The sequence below is a fragment of the Scatophagus argus genome, chromosome 7, assembly GCF_020382885.2.
Source record: "Scatophagus argus isolate fScaArg1 chromosome 7, fScaArg1.pri, whole genome shotgun sequence".
NCBI classification, from domain to species: domain Eukaryota; kingdom Metazoa; phylum Chordata; class Actinopteri; family Scatophagidae; genus Scatophagus; species Scatophagus argus.
The window spans coordinates 1,938,408-1,957,722 of record NC_058499.1 but is presented as its reverse complement, the minus strand read 5'-3'; the positions used below and the strand labels follow the sequence as shown (position 1 = coordinate 1,957,722).

Sequence of the window (19,315 nt, the reverse complement as noted above, 5' to 3'; positions counted from 1 at the left end):
AGTCCCACATTGCGTAACCTATGGATGGATTTTTAGTGAAAAGAGGTGATTCTTCTTTGTTCTGGGGACCCTGAGGAACCTCCTCACAGACGTCCGGGCGTCCCTGGACTGCACCTGCCTCAGTGCTGGCGTGTTTACCAGCTGGTTCACCTTCACGCTGCTCACTGCTCAGTCAGTGTGTCATGTAGTTATCACACTGGGGAAACTGAGCATTTTTTACTGATACCAAAGTTTCTGTCTTGCCTTTTCAACTTAGAAGTTGCAGCTGAGCTTGGTTGAGTGGGAGGAGACGAGGCTGGCGTTCACCTGTTAGCTCTGCATATTAGCCTGTGTGGTCGGCAGTGCAGAGCTGCAGAGCTTTTGTGTGATTGTTTCAAATTGCCTCTGCACTTGGCCCTGCGACTGACTGGCGACCAGTCCAGGGTGAACCCCGCCTCTCGCCCGTAGTCAGCTGGGACAGGCTCCAGCTCCTCCGCGACCCTGACGGATAAGCGGTATAGAAAATGGATGGATGGATGCCTCTGCACTTGAGTGCCTAGTGGGCTGCTCTCCTTTTTGCAGACAGGAAGCTCTTGTTAGCTTCACTCTTAGCTCAGTGTCTACTGGCTAAATTACCTTCACTTGTTTGACCACTTGTTTGCTGTCCCCGAAAACTTAGGTCTCCAAGGTCCTCTTTGTAGCCCTCCTCCCCCAGCCTTGAAAACACAAGTGCTGAAAGTAAAGTGTGCAAAAGGAAGCTCAGCAGGAGCAAAGATGTTAAACATCAGTCAGCTTCTGCGATGCACAGTCACTTTGTGCCCTCCTACAGAAACAGGATGGGCTCTCTGCACATCTCCAGTACGTTTGAACCTGCATCGTTTGCCTCTAATGTTTACTTGCTTGCAGTTTTCTTCTTCGCTTCCTCCGCTGCTGCTTTGTTGTATTACTTTGCATGTTATCTGCACCTGCAAATCAGGGAAATGGGGTGGAAAGATTGGATCCAATGTGTACTGCGCCAACTGCATGCAATGTCCTCAAAACAACAGCAACAACAACAACAACAACTCTAACATTTAGCTCATTTAACATCTTCACAGAGCTGTGGCCTCTGACGGTCCACCTCTGGTTTTCGTCTTGCCTCTGGTGCTAAACAATCTGCACGTTTTTCTCTTTTGTACTCCAGCTGCTGGTTTAAAAATGTCCCTTTAACAGAGAAACCATCTGAGCCTCCCGCAGAGACAAATAATGAGTTCTGTAATTATACTGTAATTGTCTGTGGGAGGCTCTATGTGTGTGTGTGTGTGTGTGTTTATTTCTGCAGTGCGTGTGTGCATTGGCATAAAACTGTGTACTTAACCCTTCATGATGATGAGTTCATCTCTCATCTTCTCACTGAATCCAAAACAAACCTGCACACATGATGCATGACAATAGCCGAAGCATCCTTGTCATGAATGTGCGTGCACTACTCATCTGTATGCTGCATAGCCCTTTGAACACACAGGATATTTACACAAATAATGACACCCTTAGTGAAGTCAGCCTGCTCGTACTCTGAATGCATCAAAAACAGCAGCCTGGTCGGCATCCCTTCGCTTCAACGTGCGACACTTTAGTTGCACCAATCAAAAGATTCAGACTTGAAAGCGGCCAAAGTTGGTGCACATTTCGGATCCTGCAGTTGGTTCCAGTTTTGGTACTCCAGACACCAGCTGCAGAACAAGAGGATTTTACAAAACGAGTTCAGCTTTAGGTCAGTTGAGTTGCTGTGAACTTCCTGTCAGACTGGTGACAGAAAAGGCCTGGCAGACGAAAAGGGAAGAAGCTGGTTTACACTCGTGGCCATGATGATGTTCTGGATCCTGGAGGTCATGTTGTTGCAAGCTGCTGGGGGGTCAGATTCAGATCAAACTTCTTACAAAGACGTCACCTGGATTTCAGATTTAATGAATGATTTGTGTCATCAGCACGTTTAGAAAGCGCAGTCAGAATCCAGAACTGGAACTCCACAGAGCCTCTGTTTAAGTGTTCCAGGGTTTGATTGCCATTAGCATTACGTGCACCATTATTGTTCCCTTTGTTGGTGCTCTTACAGGTATTTCAGAGCAGGAAGCCATTTTCAGTCCCAGACGGCAGGATTCACTGCAGAAAGCTGTGAAATCCTGCTTGTCCCTGGAGTGATGAAAGCACTTTAGGAGTTTGAGTCTCGCTTCAGAGCCTGGCGAAACTCCCTGAAGCGTTGCACATTTTCTGCCCCGCTGGAGGAAAAACAGCAGCTTCCCACCGATACGTTAAAAAACCTCCCGAGCTTCTCAAACTATTTTAAAGACAGAAAACACACGAGTGCATGTGCCAAGGCAGAAAACTGAATCACTTCATTCTCCAAGAACAAAACATAACGAGGCCAGATGTGTGTGCAGAGAACAGAGTCGAGGAGGATGTGTGAGATTTTCGATCAATAGTCCTGACAGAAGCGCTGCATGATTAATAAGGAATGCAGTCTCAATTCCCACCTCAATACATCACTCTCAGGTGATGGCGATTCTGTCATATTTGCATTAACAGGGAGATCTGCTGCATATAATCAAGCTGCATCAACATGACGTCCCCTTACAGCAACGAGGTCAAAACTCCAGCAGCCGTCGAATGACAAGCTCACAGTGAGAGCATCTTGTGTCATCAGCGTCAGCCTGATCCTGATTTTTTCACTTGCTGTAGTTCACAATGAAAAAATACCTTTCAGCCCAGTTTGGTATCACTGACTGTATTTAAAGATGGACGACAAGAGAGCTGCCCATATTGAAGCCGAACCACCTGGACGCCCCCTGCTGGCTGGCTGCAGTTCAGCTCATAAGCTCCTCCCCCTCCATGTTAGCAGATGGGACATGAGCCAAACTAAAAACCCAAAGTACACGTCATCTAAATGTTTCCCAAAGATGGTTTCAGTCATCTTAGGTAGTTCTTATCACGCTGATGTTTGTTCAAGTGTTCATTTTCCTGATGTTTTGTGTTTAATTAGTTATTTGATGCTATTAAAAAGGGCTGAAGCTGCATGACTGACAGCTGAGTGCAGCTCCTGATTGGCTCAGACGGGTGTGTGGGCGGGAACTCACAACAGCAACTCCACCTCCTGATCACAACGACACAGCTCCATTGTCTTACATCAGTTTCTCTGTGCAGATCTGGAGTCAGTAGGTGGTTAGCCGAGCAGCAGAGGGAACCGTCTCAAGTTCAACAACACACATTGAAACGGCCCTAAAACCCTCAGTTTTAACAAATTTTTCATTAAAATTTACCTTGTGATTCAACCAAACAAAAGCTTATATTTTTATTGAGTGTAGATTTGTTTGCAAGAAAAAAAACTTGACCGTTTCCTTTAACTGATTCTTCCTGCTGTTCATTCCTAACATTTCCTTTAATATCTGAGAACAGTGGTGCTCTTTAGCCGATCTGCAAATGACTGAAATCTGTCTGCATTATCGACCCGAGGACGTTCGCTGTCGAGACCAGTGTTAAAGCCGGGCAAAGAGCCGCAGCACGTGAACAATGAATTAACTCCATGCCGTTTGTGCGTCTCTCTGCTCAGTGAGGACCGTGGCGGGCGCCCTCTAAGCCCGATGGGAAATGTTGATCAGTGGGTAAGTGGATGTAAATTTCCGACGGTGCAGACACTGCTGAACGCTGCACTGCATCAAAATCCAGCAGCATCAATTATTTAACATGTTGGAATTAAAGACGGCCACGCTTCACTCCCATTTAAAGTTTTTAGGCAACGTGAAATATTAATGCAGACGGGAGTTCACAGTGGGCTGGAAGTCAGACAGTAAAGGGGTAATCAAGCTTGTAAGAAGCATCAAATCAAACATGAACATCTGCATGATGCTGATAAAATGTCTCCTCCAGGTTACCTGCAGGTTACAGAGGAGTTTGCTCTGCAGCACGGCTGAGTTCAGACTCTCAGTTCTCTCCACAGGTTCAGGAAAATCTCCTTCCCCTTTTAACAGCTAATAAAAAACTGAGGTGTGATTTAATGCTGCGAAAAGGTAAAACAGCCAACTGAGGTCTGACTGAAACCTTCAGCTGAAAAGAAATCCGGATGTTTCAAGGTTTTTGGAAGCTGAATTACTGAGCGGTTGAATTGTGGACTCGGCGAGCGAGGACACGAGTGACCCACGATGCATCACCGTTCGCCAAACAGCACAAGTCATCATGTGTTATCTCAACGCCCTTTTATTGCTTTTCCTCATTTTGTGCCGTCCACATAAAACTTCTCTCCCGTCATTTTGGGCACAAACATCACAGAGGAATAAAATGTAACCTGACGCGGCATAAAGAGTGAGGAATTCAGCACATTTAGGAGGCCGTTCTTTGTCAGCCCAACAAAGTGGTGTTGCTGCCTTTTTGTCACTGCGTTAAATGTCTTTAAAAGTCATCACAGACGCTTCCCGATGAGCAGATCCACGCCGCCTCTGCTCGGTGCATCCGGAGGGTGATATTCCTTCAAACTGACACCAGACTGTGTCACGTGGTCACGTGGTCACATGGTTACATGGTCTGCTTGTGTCGCACTGCATGCATGTAGAAACTGAGGAAGATTTCTCATATGATCACAGCTACAAAGTCAACATCAAGTGTTTCATGTTTTCCATCTCGGGAGGAATTTGCTTGTGAAGAGACGAACGTGCTGGCTGACTGACAGCCTGACTTTCAGACGAGCTCCACGGATCTTCACGCTGTCTGTTTTAAACTCTGTGATCCAACAGGAGGAGAGGAGCAGGTCTCCCTCTGGATTCTGCACATCTGTAGTCATTATGCAAAATGCCAAACACAACAGATTTGATGTGCACAAGCTCTGCTGTAATTGCAAAATATTCCACGAAGAAGAATTTCCTAATGCCGCGAATGTATCCCTACATTTATTTATCTTACACTTATTTAAAGTCGTGATTAACAAATAAGCTTCTGAGATTATTTAAATCTAACTGGTGTGAAACTGTCCTCCACAATTCATTAAGTTAAACCACGTTATGACTGCAAGTCGTTGGACAGCAGAGCAGGAAGCAGAGTGTCTTTAATCAAATGTTTACACCACAACAGTTCCAATAATGAGCCATTTTTCTCTCTTAGCAGAACTCTTCTGTTGAGGTATGATAATTCTGCAGGAGGTGAACAGCTTTCATCTCTCACATGAAACCCAATAAGCTTTTGTGGACAAATAACATCCTCAGAGTCGTATCAGATCGCGAGGAGCATCCCTGTAACACACACACACACACACACACACTTTTAATTAAACAACCAAACAAATATTGCAGCTTCTGTAATGGTGCTGATGATGGAGGTGCCCAAACAAAGCCTCCGTCTGTTTCCACCAAGCGTCGTTGTGAGAAGCAGGCAGCTCATCTAAACTCCAGACTGAGCTGTCATTACTCTGATTTAAGCTCTAATATGCAGCTTTTCCCACATTAAAACCACAGCCAGTGAACAGGAGGACGTGTCCAGCGGAGAGGAGTTCTGAATCATGACCTCAGCATCTCTTGGTTTGGGAGGCAGCAGGATGTCAACATGTGTTCTCACTAATCCTGATATCCCAACACAGACATCGTGTTCTTAAGTGCAGCACTGATAATAAAGTAATAATGCAACAAACTCCTAGAAATGTAATAAAACTTGCACTCAACTTGTCACAGCTGGACTTCACAACAGTAACAGCGGCTCAGTTCCATTTAGTGTCCCAGTAAGGTCACACATGCAAAATGAACACCAGAGAATATTTGCCTCCAGCTCAACGCGATTCTGTCGAGCGAAAGGGTGAAGCCAAGTCGCGTCCTGGCTTCGCGTGGAGTTTGGTGAATTCTGACCAGCAAAGTTGCACCCTCAGCCAATAGAAAAAGACGTGTGCGTGTTGCACGGGCAGGCGATGGTCGTTCGTTGTCACTTGATTTGTAATTGGGACGAATGAGGAACAAAAGAAGAAGAAGTGCAGAACTGGCAGCAGATTCGGCGCTGCGTATCCTGTGTAACAGCAGGTTGTAACTAAGCGTGAAGACTCACTGCGGTGTGATTATCAGCTGAACTCTTCAGCTGGAGACATTTAACTAAGCATCTCTGTCCGTCCACAGGCCTCGACACGACAATGCACTGCTGTCAAACACGCTGTCACACACCCACTCACACTTCACACACTCCATAACGATTCATCTCCTCGGCCTTGTTATATCTGCACCTCTGGTCCAGCAGCAGCTCGGGCTCGTCTCATCCTGAGGCCTCCTTCGGCTCGCCGCTCAGAATAATGACTCTCTGAGGACGAGGTGTCGACACAGCAGGAAGCCACATGAGACCAGCTAACGGTCACCGCTCTGCTGCAGACCTTTATTACCTCCTCGAAGACCTGCTGAAAGCACAGTCTGTGTGTCTGTAAGCAGCAATCGATTGTGCAGATACTCACCCACAGCCGCTGGTGCTGGAGGGAAGCTGGGCCTCTCAAACTGCGAAGTAATGAAGATTAAATGTGAACAGACTGGAGTCAACAGCTTCCTGATTTTTGCTGACTGATTTTTGCTCATGTCATTATCCACCTGCTGTTCATTTGCACTGTTTTTCACCCGCTTGCACTATACTCCACCCTGCACTACCTCACTTTTAGACTACCTCCAGAAACATATTTATTTTACTTATCTTATTTTATTTTGTGTTACCTTATTCTATTTTATTTTTATTTTATTCTTCTATTATATGTTACTTGTTACGTTCTATGTATGCACCAATCACCAAGACAAATTCTTAGTAATGTGAAACCTCTTCACTTACATGGCAATAAAGTCTTTCTGATTCTGATTCTGATTCTGATTCTTCCTGTGCAGAAAGTGAGAGAAATATTCTTTTCACTTTCTCCTCCTCCTGTTTGTCTTCGTCTTTCTCTGGAAGTCCCGTCCGGTTCTGTTCTGCTTAAATCTCTGTTTTAGTCGTGTTTGAGCCGTCTTCAGAGTATCCACTCCAACACCTGGTGCTTGTTAATCCTCACTGTGTTCACTCTGAGGCCTTCGCTCATTAACCTCCACGTTAGAGCTGATTGCAACGGCGGCAGCACGACGGAAGCAGTTTGCCTGCAGTTTACGAAAGAAAAGAAGACGCTGAGGCAGTTTGAAGAGACAAGTGAGTAAGCAGGCAAGCTTTGAAACCAGGAAACATTAATGCATGACAAACAGTAGAGACTACACAGAAGGAAACACACATGACAGGGCAAAGCGCATATGAAACAGGCGAACTTGTGACAGCTTGTTGAAGCTATCGACTGACTCCGTGTCTCTGGATGTGAGACTTCTTCATCACATTACTCCTCTACACCAAAGACATCATGTCCTGTGTTCACGTTCGCCCTAACAAACTGATCTCCTGAGGCAAAGATCGCAGAGCACACGGCAAACAGGCTCGACATGACATATTTGTCAGAGCAGGAAAATACAAAATATCTGAAAAATGTAGTTAATTTTCTGCACATCAGCTGAATAATTTGTTGAATTTTTCAGGTTATTAATGATTGTGGCTTCAGTGCCGCAGGCCTTCAGTGAATGTTCATTTCTGTCAAACTTTTCAGAATGAATGCGACTTAGTGTTGGTGTTTCCGTGCGTCTGATGAAGATCTTCTCTGACTCTTCGTGTGGGTTATGATTCAGACCTTCATTCCTCTCCGCTGGGCTGTAATCAGCCTCCCAGCGTGCTCCGTCACATTATTGCTGGCTTTCCCTCTCACATTCAGCTGCCGCCAATCAACTTCATAAAAATGTTATTTGCTGTTAACTCGTGTATTAATTCTGCAATCAGTTACCTCCACTCCAGCTTTTCTCGTTTCACTGATGGAGGTCAGTCCTGACAGAGAGCGACTCTCTTTACTGAACAGAGTTTATCACACAGGGTCTGTTTGTGAGCCTCATGTACATGCATGTTATGTGCTGTAGTGAATAAATTATTCTTTGGTTATGGGCCAATCAGGGCTCACAAGGGCAACACATCCCCTCTTTATGTAAACACTTAGCATGTGCAATATGCTAGCAGTAGCATTGCTGTAAACTCCACAGGGATGTTCATAACATCACATTAAATGATCATCTTCTGACTTTTAAGACTTTGGTGCCTCCATTTTTACTCTGCAAACATAAAAAGAGAAAACAAACGGGTTTAGTCCAGTTTTTTGGGTGGAAACTTGCTGACATGAAGGCAGAGCAGACTGCTGTCAGTTTAATGAACTGCTGTGACCACAGAGCAGAGGGACCTGGTTCTGTTTGGGTCTGGATCAGAGGCTGCCACGCCCTCGGCACTCTGTCTGCACCAGCACCATATAACACCTGCCTTTCCTCAGGGCCTGACCTGAAACTCACAGGGAGGGATGATGGAGGGATGATGGAGCTCATCTGTGGAGCGGACAGGACCAGTAAATCACTTCCTCCTCGTCATCTTCCTCCTCCTCCTCCTCCTCCTGGCCCCAGAGGCTGCTGGGAGGTTGGCACCAGGATTTATGGACATATTATTGTGTCATCTCTGTTGCTGCTGGATGACATCGACACCCACCTGGTTATTTCTGTGGGATTATTTATGAGCGTGGCCAATAGAGTCCCTGTCTGCTGTGTCTTTTTTTTTTTTTAATTCCTGAGATTAGATTCAATTATAGAAAAGACTAGATTATTTTAAATTAGACCAGAGAATAGTCTAGACTATCCAAAATTAAACTAAATGAGATTTCTTTAGATCAGACTAAAGAAGGGACTAAATTAGATCATACTGGATTAGGTTAGACGAGTCTAGATTAAATTGAAGAATTTGAATTAGTTTAAACTAGATTACACTGAAGAATAGATCAGATTAGGACAGATTAGATTAGAGAATAAACAAAATGGATTATATATCAATATTATAGTAGAGATGAGATCAGATTTTCAGACGTTTACTTCAGTGAGGTGTGAAGGCAGGCTGAGTTTGAACTTCTCTCTGAGGTTCTTTCATTCTTCACAAAACTTCTTCTGTCACTTTCCATTTCAAACGCTGAGCACAACACCACGCATGTCTCTTTTTGTCAGTTCGCTCCGTTCTAACCATTCGTATGATGAAGGGCATTGAGACAACACAGACCTCCTGGTGGGGGGCAGACTTTGACTCTAGACATGGTTGGACCACACAACTAGATACACACACACACACACACACACACACACACACACACAGAATCTGCGGTGGAGATGCAACCCAGTGTCGCCTGGTGGTCTGATTCTGATGTCTGATCCTGAAGTCAGTGTGAACAGGGTTTATCAGGACTCACTAATGACTCCCCTCCTCCCCCAGGCAGCAACAGGGCTGAACAGAACAATATGGACGCCGTTGTTTTCCATTTGGAAGACAGCCTCCGTGTAGTTTATTGGAGATATTCTTCACAGAGCAGGACATCTGATTGGAAACATAAAGCAGGAAGAGAACCTCGGGCCTGCTGCTGTGGTGTGTCTCTGCAGGAGAAACTCATTAGTGCTGAGTAATGAGCCTCCTGCTAATACAGCTGCAGAATTATGCTCTTTATCACAGGCTCTCTGAGTATTTGGCATTTTTCAATTTAATTAAACAGTCAGTAATCTGGTTGTAAAAGGTTCTGAGGTTTCCGTCTATAATGTAACATGAATATGACGCTGGCGATAGCTCAGAGCAGAGCTGCTGTTTGATGAGAGGGAAGTTGTTGTTTCTGTCCTGCGGATAATGACGCTGATTGATCCACATTTCTCCACAGAAGGATATCAACTCGACACACTGATATGAATTTCCCTCTGGACATTCAGACTCACCAGCCTTCGAATGATTTTGGTGACATCCTGACTTGTCATGAGGTGCCACCCGGACACAGTTTAGATTTTTATCCCCCCGTAAGGCTCTAACATTTTTCAAGTGATCATTCAGTCAAACTGTACACACCACAAGCTAAAGGGTGCAAAGACTAATGACCTTTCTCAAAACAAGTACACCAACATCAAACTTTTGTCCTCAAATTTGACAAGCTCAGGAGAAGAAGGCAAAATAAGTTTATATCACCAGTGTGTGCAAAGTGACAGGACTGCAGTGTGTATGCGCTCTGAGATCACCTGTTCAAACATGGTGAACAGGCCAGGATGGATCAGGGACTAACAGTAACACAGATGTCATCTCAGATCACACTCTCCCAGAGTGTGTCTCTGCTGCCTGCAGCACATTACTTTGTTTTGACTCCTGACCGGCCACAACGCGGCACAAATATCTTCCAAACCCACCAATCACAGGGAGGCGGAGAAACAGAACACGAAGCTCTCAGTCATCTGCTGTCACTTCCAGCGGCTGCGGTCGGAGCCTGGATGCTGGCAGATCAACCTGCTCGATGTGAGTATCCTTAACGGACTCCAGCTCAAGTCAGGCTGCCAACACAGAAACCTGCTGTCACAGAGTGCAGTCTGTGCAAAGACTGCCTTCAGTGCAATGATGGAAAAATATTCTAATTATATTAAAGTCTTGTAAGTCATAATGCGGTATCTGTGTGGTCCATCACGAACTTAAGCCCGAAATTTAGTTTAATGCCACCACATTTGTGAGGTAATGGAGCCACGCAACAAGGAGGCTCTCCGTCGTTGCTGTTATAGATAGATAGATAGATAGATAGATATACTTTATCAATCCCAGGTTGGGAAATTACAGTTTATATAAAGTTTAAAAAACACAACGAGAGCTGCGGCTGCAGGCTGCCATCCGGGACAGCGCCATCTTGGGTGTTATTGCTGTTTATTATTTGCTGTTAACTGGATAGGACAACATTTTCAGAAGAACAAGATGTGCGCTCACTGCTGAGATGGAATGGAAACGTTTATATGTCTGAACTTTTAGCTTTTTAAATGTCTTACTTATTGTAATTCATTTGTTTATATTTTTCATTTTAGCTATTCATGTTCTTTTCTCTGCTTACATTTTCATATGCATTGCCTTGTTTTGTATTCTTGTTTTTGTGTTTCCCTTTACTTTACAATCATTTTTTCTCGTTAGTACAAATGGCAGAAGTTAGTTGTGCTGGGATTCCCTGCACGCATGCGCGTTGTCGAAAGCTGTCCATTCGAAAGCAAGCGAGGGAAATCAAACCGAAATCCTGCAGCTGTAAGTTTTCCTCTCTTATGATGTAATTCTCACCACATTACGAATGCTGAAGTTATTTCACCACGATGACGCTTAGTATACTCTAAATACTCTTACGAGTTATTCGTTTGTAGGAGCTTGTTTGTTGACAGTTTGACAGTTTACTCAAACCCTCGTTGTCTTTTGAGAGGAGAATGTGCAGCGAGACCCAATCTAAAAATACTTATGTTTTGGTTTGCATTTCTTAATTCCACAACCATACACGACGTAGGAAAAGGTTTGGGACATTTTAAAAATCCATACTTTGTCCTAAAAAGTTCGGCTTACACCCACTACATGAGGATGTTGTTCTTGTCTCCCAAATCACACAAATTTCCCCGCTTACGGTTTGAGTCAAAAATGAAAATATTACTCTAATAACGTCCGGCATTATTTATTTTGTCTTTACCGAATTTATCAATGGCATGTAGTATTTTACAAAAACTTGCAAGTTATGCTTTATTTCCTGCGTATGGTTGCAGAGAATCAATAGAACTTTAAACCGAAGGATTTTAGAGTGGAGATTAGTTGACGTTTAGTTAAACGACAGAACAAGAGATATCTTGCCTGCTGGCGCTCTTACAGTTTTCGTTGTTCATTAACTTACTTAGACACAGTATTAAATAAGTAAGAGCACACTTGTCCTGAGTGTTACCGTGTGATTATTCTGTTCATGCTAACGTTAAACAGGAGACTAGCTGCTCTTTGCTAAAACTGGCTAGCAGGCTAACTAGCTAACAGTTAACTTACTGTAGCCTAACTTTGTTGGCCAATGTAAACTGATGACACAAAAAACATATATTGGCGTGTTTTCATGTGATCATGTGATCGTGTTAGTTGTTCATGATTTCCATTTGGACTGGATGGTACGAGCGGTGACAGGTGGACCAGCAGTGCTGTTTACCGGATGTACATCATTATCCGGCGATGTTCGAAAACCCAGACGGCCATTTATAAACGCTAAACTGTTGTTGTAAAGGTGTTTGAATGATGAAAAGAACTTGATGATGGTAAACTCTTGTTTATTATTTGATGACTGTGAGTGTTATGTTACTGTTTGTTACCGCAGATGTTCACTCACTCACTCAAGACTCTTATGCACAGGTCTGTCAGAAAATCAGCCGATCCTTATCTAGTAATCTGGAACCAGCAAATGTTTGGCATTTTGGCTGAAAAAATGACTGAAATGATGAGCTGATTATCAATATAGGTGGTATGTAATTTTGTTTTGATCCTCTGACTGATTAAGAGAGTAAATATTGCAGCTGTGTCAGACAGAATCAACAGAAACATGCATTGGTGACAGAAGCTGTGCTGTGTGATTTGCTGTTTCTAAGTTTAAAATGTGTGATCACAGAAAAAGAGAGAGAGACGACAGAAAGGCTTCGCAGCCCTGCTGGCTCTCTCCTGTGGCTGTAGGCTTCACACACAGTCTGCTGCTCTGCAGAGCGGCAGTCCATGCTGTCTCCTCCGGCAGCTTAACTCGCAGTCGTTCCAAGCTGATGCACTGCAGTGATTAGATCTTTATTTATTTATTCATTCACTGTAATTGCGGTGTCGTCTTGCTAAATCAGCACAAACATCCTAACATGCCAGACTGTATCCAGAAGACATTAAATGAATGCTCTTTGTACCCAGTGACAACAAAAGCCAGATGTGAGTGGGGTTTTGTCCAGTGTGGAAGGGCCGTAACAGTACAACATACTGATACTGAGACACCAAGCAGGAGTATTTTAAACTTCATGTACTCTGGGTGCAGTTTGGTCTCTTTTGAAGGGAACAAAATGCTGTTTGGATGAAACCACCCGTCTGTGAGAGTTAAAAGTCAAGCGCTCCCTCCTGCTTTTGAAACGATGGCCGCTCGCTGTGGGATAGATCGAACCGTGCGTGACCCCGGCAGCCCCCTGCTGGATGGGGGGTGAGGACACTGGACTTTTATCTGGCTGTGACAGCCTGTTATTGCTACTCATAGGCTGCTGCATGACAGGAGTCACCTGCCCCTCATTTCACCCTTTTCACCTGAGACATTGCTGGTTGGAGTGAAAAAGAGACTGCAGGACTCTGGCTGGTTTTCTGCTGAACAGGCTTAAGGAGCAGACTGGATTTGTCCAGCAGCAGGCTAAGATAAACCTTTTCTCTGTCAGTTCTGCATAACACCGACTGAGATGTAGCTACATGTTGATGGCTAAGTGTAAGTAACACTGAAGGTTGAAGGGTTAATCAATTTTAGTTTAGTGTTCTGCGTGATTTTAAATGTGACTGAAATCTTGACAATTTGTTGATAGGTTTGCTAGCTGTGAGACATCTGTTGGTGGTAAATTCACTCAGCAGCAGAATACTAATGATAATTAAAAGTGCAATATGTAATCACTGCTGGTAGAGGTCTCCAGGCATCTCTCCAAACAAAACAAAAGACATAAGTAGTGTGGGATCTTGGGAGTTGCTGTCCTCTTTGTTAAACAGTCACCATTTCCTGGACCAAACCACCACCTGGACTGTTTCCATCTGCTTTTTGAGTCAGTTACAGGGGAAACTCTGTCTCTCCTTTATCTCCACAAAAAGAGAAAAAGACAAAAATCAGAATCCGAATCAGAATCAGAAAGACTTTATTGCCATTGTAAGTGAAGAGGTTTCACATTACTAGGAATTTGTCTTGGTGATTGGTGCATACATAGAACGTAACAAGTAACATATAATAGAAGAATAAAATAAAATAGAATAAGGTAACACAAAATAAAATAAGATAAGTAAAATAAATATGTTTCTGGAGGTAGTCTAAAAGTGAGGTAGTGCAGGGTGGAGTATAGTGCAAGTGGGTGAGGTAAACAGTGCAAATGAACAGCAGGTGGATAATGACATGAGCAAAAGTGCACAAATTGTGCACATGTGGATAAAATATGTTTTGTGTCACGCCTAAAACTGGAACAGAGAGGACAGTGGGGGACTCTGACATGCAATGTCTGTCTGTCAGACAAGGAGGGACATATTGGCCCACGAGGCAGCGTCTCCACACGTCCGTCTCTCTCTGTCTGACATGTTTGTTTTCCTTCGTCTTGATTGGCTGAGCTTTGACAGGATGGATTAATTGATCTCCTCTGCTGACTCACTTGATTCCTGACACTGAAAGGACGTCAGTTTCCACTTGTTTTGTGTTTTTTTTTCAGAGAAGACGACTATCAGGGACTAAATGAATATTTTTTTAATGATGCAGCAATAAATTTTGGCTGCAATAGCTAAATGCCACATGTCTTGATGGTTTCTACAGCAAATTTTTTCTTTCACTTGTAACAGAGAATGTAGTCATTAACTATAACACGACTATAACACGGATTGTTCTGTTGGATTATGTGACGCTCAGCATTGGATGAGTTTTCCTGTTTAGGTCATCCTGTTTGGGTGACATGTATTAGTTAAATACACAAATCTGTTAAAGCAGCTGGGTCTGCCTTTTGTGTGTGTGTGTGTGTGTTGTCATAGCAACGAAGGCCATCTGGCTTTGTTGTTGTGGTGAACAATCAAAATGACACGACTTTTTCACTGATGGAATCAGCGCTGTTGTAATGTACATTAAGTTGAGGGATAATACCTGACAAGGTGTCAGGACTGAATGGACTCTTGCTTTCAGAGTGTCTGACTAACATGTGAAACAGTCATTCCCATCTCATAAGATTCCTGCACAATGGAAACATTGTTCAATACCTGTGAATAGGATGAACCTTAGATACGACCTGCTAGCAGGAGATCTTCATAGTCTGCTCAACTGTGAGCCAGAAATCTAATGTTATGCTAACAGATTCAGCAACAAACAGTAAATATAATCTGACAGGATGTTTAACAACGAGACTGTCAGCTGTCCAGCTGTGTTCCTGTCGCCCGATCAGTCTGAAGATTTTCACCTACAGGTGATCGTCCATGCGAGCTGCAGCAGCCTACACGGCCTCTCTGAACTTCCTCTGCTCAGAGATCATCTCACATCACATTCACTGCTGATGTGAGTCTGCTGTCTGTGTGTGTATCAGCCATTCTTCACCTTCTCACCATGATGAGATACCACAGCAAGACTTTCCTGGTGTCTTACACTGCTGTAAGGTTACGTTTTTCTACAGAAACCACCGTGAAATTAATTAAATTGTTCTCCTCTGAAAGTGTAATTACTGACCTGCTGAGTCTGTCATCTCATGTGACAGCTTCGGCCCCGAGAGGTTCTCAGCCAAAAGTCAGATTTAATTTTAGCTGATTTTTTTTTTTTTTTTTTTTTCAGTGAGGTGATACCTACAAAGGAGCTCATTAAAACCTCTAACCATCTCCAATAAACCGATAAAAACTAGTCACTGTGAGACCTTCAGCCGGCATCAGTTTTGTCAAATCTGTTTCTACAATGCACAGAAATGCACATCATTATTTGGGTCGTATATTTTACTGGACTTTATTTTAACCTGAGGAGAACGTTTCAAAAGTCAGCTTTTCAAAATGGGACAAAATGGAAGCAACAGAGATGACATAACATACACTAAGCTGTCAGACACACAACAGCATGTTGGCTCATGTTTTTAAGGTTTAAGCTGGGAATGCAGACAGACAGACAGACAGACACACACACACACACATACACACACACACACACACACACATACATACATACATACATACATAGTTATTATAGAGACAAGTTGCAAATGCAGAAAGCATTAGCAGGAAATGTTTCCAGAGGACACGATGGTGCTGAACACAGCTTGGACACTCTTGTTACTACAGTTTGTGATGCACAAAGTTATTCAAGTTGATACCAATTTTCTTTTTGCAGGATGCCACTGTACTCTGCCTCTGATTGGCTAATACCTGTTGCTTTTGTTGGTTGGGTTGGTCAGGTTTGCACCCTCAGACGTGCTGATTTGACTGTGGACTTGTGGCACCTACTCAGACCTTCGTCATCAGATCTGCTGCTAAATGTTGCTGATGTGTCTGCTAAGTGGGACAAACACATCAGAGGAGATTCTCAGTAAGAAGCAAAAGCAAACCAGAAGTCAGCATTTTGTTGTGAGTCTCCTGAAGCTCCGCTGGATGTTTGAGAACATCATGACATCTTTTCTTGCTCTGCCACTCTGTTGGTAATCGATTAATTAATGATTAAGCTCATTTTTCAATCAAAAGTGCAAAAACATTTCAGACGCTCAAATGTGCCCTTTGATTTTCTGAGTGTGAGCATTTTTCACAGTTTCCTGATGTTTCATGGATGAGCTTATCAATTCATAATGAATATAGTCGGTAATCAGAGTGTTTCTGTGGCTCCAAAGAGCAGCTGGATGTTTTCCTGCGTCTCTGTGTGCAGTGTGCTGTTCTTTGTGTTACTGAACCTGCGTCAGCTTCTTATCAGCTGCATTTGGTGAATTCATCTCGCTCTGCCCTCTGGGACGATTTCTCTGATTCCTGCTGCAGTCTGTATAAAAATAAGCCTTTTAGATCTGTGTTTCCAACCTGGGCTTAGGAGATAAGAAATAATTTGCTTAAATGCACAGATAAAAACACTCTCTGCCGCCTTTGTCAGCCAAGTTGTAGTTTATGTCCATGTCTGTCCAGTCTCATTCAGTATCTGTGGTGACTGATGGAGAGCTTCATCACATGATGCAGCATCAGTCGCCTGAGGCTCAGCATCATCCAAACCAGTGAGGTTCTGGCAGACTACAGTGCTTCAAATATACATTTTACTGTGAAGAAACTAGAGATTTTAAAATGGAGCTGCACTTAGCAGCGTCTGACAAAACAACAGTCTGACTTGTGCTTCCTGTCTCTAATGGAATGGAACTGCTCTCTGTTAATGTTCTTCGTGGTGTTACATGCTAGAATCCATAACCGTCGTCCATAAATCTCCACACAGCCAAGCATTTGATCAGCACAGCATCAAAACACCGCTTGTGCTCGTCCGTCCAACACCCGTCCCCTTAGCGGAAGTTCCTCCCTGTAGCTCTAGAAGCTGTTCCTACGTGGACATTAATACAACAGTGAATATCAGCTTAATAACAGACTAGTATTTCTGAGGTTGACTAGTGAGGGCAGCAACGATTAAATGACTATTTAGCTAATCACACTCAGTGGGTTTTGTCAGTGTGACATTTCTCACACTGTGCATAGCCATTTCATCCATTAATAATATAAAACTATTGATTAGAGCAGGTCTGAGCTGCAGTCTGAGATTCAGAGGTCTGGATCCAGGCTACATGTTTGTACTCAATGGTCTTGTGAGGAAGTGCAGGGTGAAGCAGAAACCAAGTGACTCCCCCCCCACCCAGAGGTAGTGTAATGTGTATGTGAGACAGTTTATACAGGAGTGTCTGTGTCCAGGGCCTGTCTGTCCGTCTGTCTTTTCTCTGCTCTTGTCCACAGAGAACCTGTGACTCAGTGCCAAAGTGTGGTTTTAAATGCTTTCAATAAATGCGGCTCTTTGAGCAGCGCAGGCCTGCAGTCCCTCGACACACTCCCTCCGTTCTGCACTCGCAAGCTGCTCCTGACCTGATAAAAAACCCCTGAAATCACCTGCTGAGCTGTGCGATTTTATTTTTTATTTATTCAATAGGTGAAACTGCTGGAGCGTACGCCTGTGGCAGCTGCAGGTTTTATGTTGTAGAAAATGAACCTTGAGGTTGTAGCCAGCACAGAGCTCTGTGTGTGCGTGAGTGTGAGTGTGTGTGTGTGTGTGTTTGTGTGTTGGGAGTTCACCTCGGTCCATAATTAATGAGTGTACTTTGGAAAATTGGAGATTGCAAAGTGGCAATTAAATATGGGAGTTAAGTGAGTTAGTTTCTCGGCGGATGTTGGGAGGGAGTCGTTCACTGTGATGTTGTGCTGGTTGTGTTTATAACTGTACGGGTACATTAACTTTGGTTATCCTCTGAATGTGTCGCCTGTGACACATCTGACATAAACATTTATATATTATATATATTTCTGTCACGTTCTTCGTTCCACCCTTTCACGGCTGCTCTTTTAATAACATCAGCCCTGCTGCACCCTGTTATTCTGCAGTGAATTAATCGTACCTGACAGGATTTTTATGTCAGGTTTGTTGTTGGATTTTTTTTTTGCACAATTTTCGTGGAGATTTGGTTAAAATTTGTGCTTAATGTTTTACTCTCTAACATCGGCATCAGGAAGGCAGATTAACTCAAATATGGCTGAACTAACTACGGTAGAAATGGAAGGGGGGACGTGTTTGGTTAGATGCAGACATAATTTTAAAGTACCCACAATTATTATTGACTGTCTGTACATGAACAACGCACTGCATGCATCAGGTTACCTATTTTATTTTGTTTTTCAACAACTGCAGTGTATATCGCAGAAAACAAGGTCAGGTCTCAGTGTGTTTTGAGGGCAGCAGGTCAGCACAGTGTTGTCAGGTCTGCTGCACTGGGTTCAGCAGTTACATCTACCTTCTGTCCGTCCCAGTCTCTCTGCTCCTCGTGAACGATGTTGATGGGATGAACTTGACTTACCCTCTGCGTTAATGAGTGTCCTGGAGCAGCCGAGCGGTGGGTTTGGGTGATGCTCCGAGGTGCAGGAAAGCAGACGTCTGCTTGGGGTGGCCCGACAGTCGTTTGGCAGGGATCAGCTGCCGTCCCACCGCGGGGATCGGCCGACTGTTTACGGCTGCCTGGTAGCCTCTGACATGTTGCTGCTCTGTGGGAGAGACTCTGTAGTATTCATTTATATGAGACTGACAAACAGACCAGCTGCAGGAGGCTGCAGGTCCAGCAGGACCAGGTGTCAGGTTTTTATCATACAGGTGGGGTAGTGTCAGGATGCGATCTGGCCATGGAGTTACCAAGGGAGATGGAAAGGTGGAGGAGCAGCTGGTTCCACATGGGGGCTGGGTATCACTAAATAAAATCCAAATCACAAAGAGGCTTGGTGTACAGTGTATGACACCCTCTGATCTTAGACCCTTGATTTGAGGATAATCCCTCTCCCAGGATGGACAGAAATGCTACACAGAAAATGGATTAGAATGAATGATTAAATGACAGCACAGGTGTATATTACATCATGCCATAGATCTCTAAATACCAGGAGTCCCTCAGCCCTGATGCAAATGATTCTCTGAAAGATTCAGTAATTTGTCTTTCTTCATTAATAAAAGTCAACAGATAAGACTGCCAGCTAATGGGGCGGT

At 43.8% G+C, this 19,315-nt stretch overlaps 1 protein-coding gene across 2 annotated transcripts in view; it reads left to right on the top strand.

Annotated features, from left to right (window-relative positions):
- The first annotated feature begins 11,013 nt into the window (after positions 1-11,013).
- Positions 11,014-19,315, top strand: part of pot1 (protection of telomeres 1 homolog) — a 41,272-nt gene continuing 32,970 nt past the window's right edge. For both annotated transcript variants that reach the window (XM_046394045.1, XM_046394044.1), the window contains exon 1: positions 11,014-11,130. In XM_046394045.1, the coding sequence (XP_046250001.1) occupies positions 11,028-11,130 (103 nt within the window). In that variant the 5' untranslated portion in view covers positions 11,014-11,027. The remainder of the gene's footprint in view (positions 11,131-19,315) is intronic.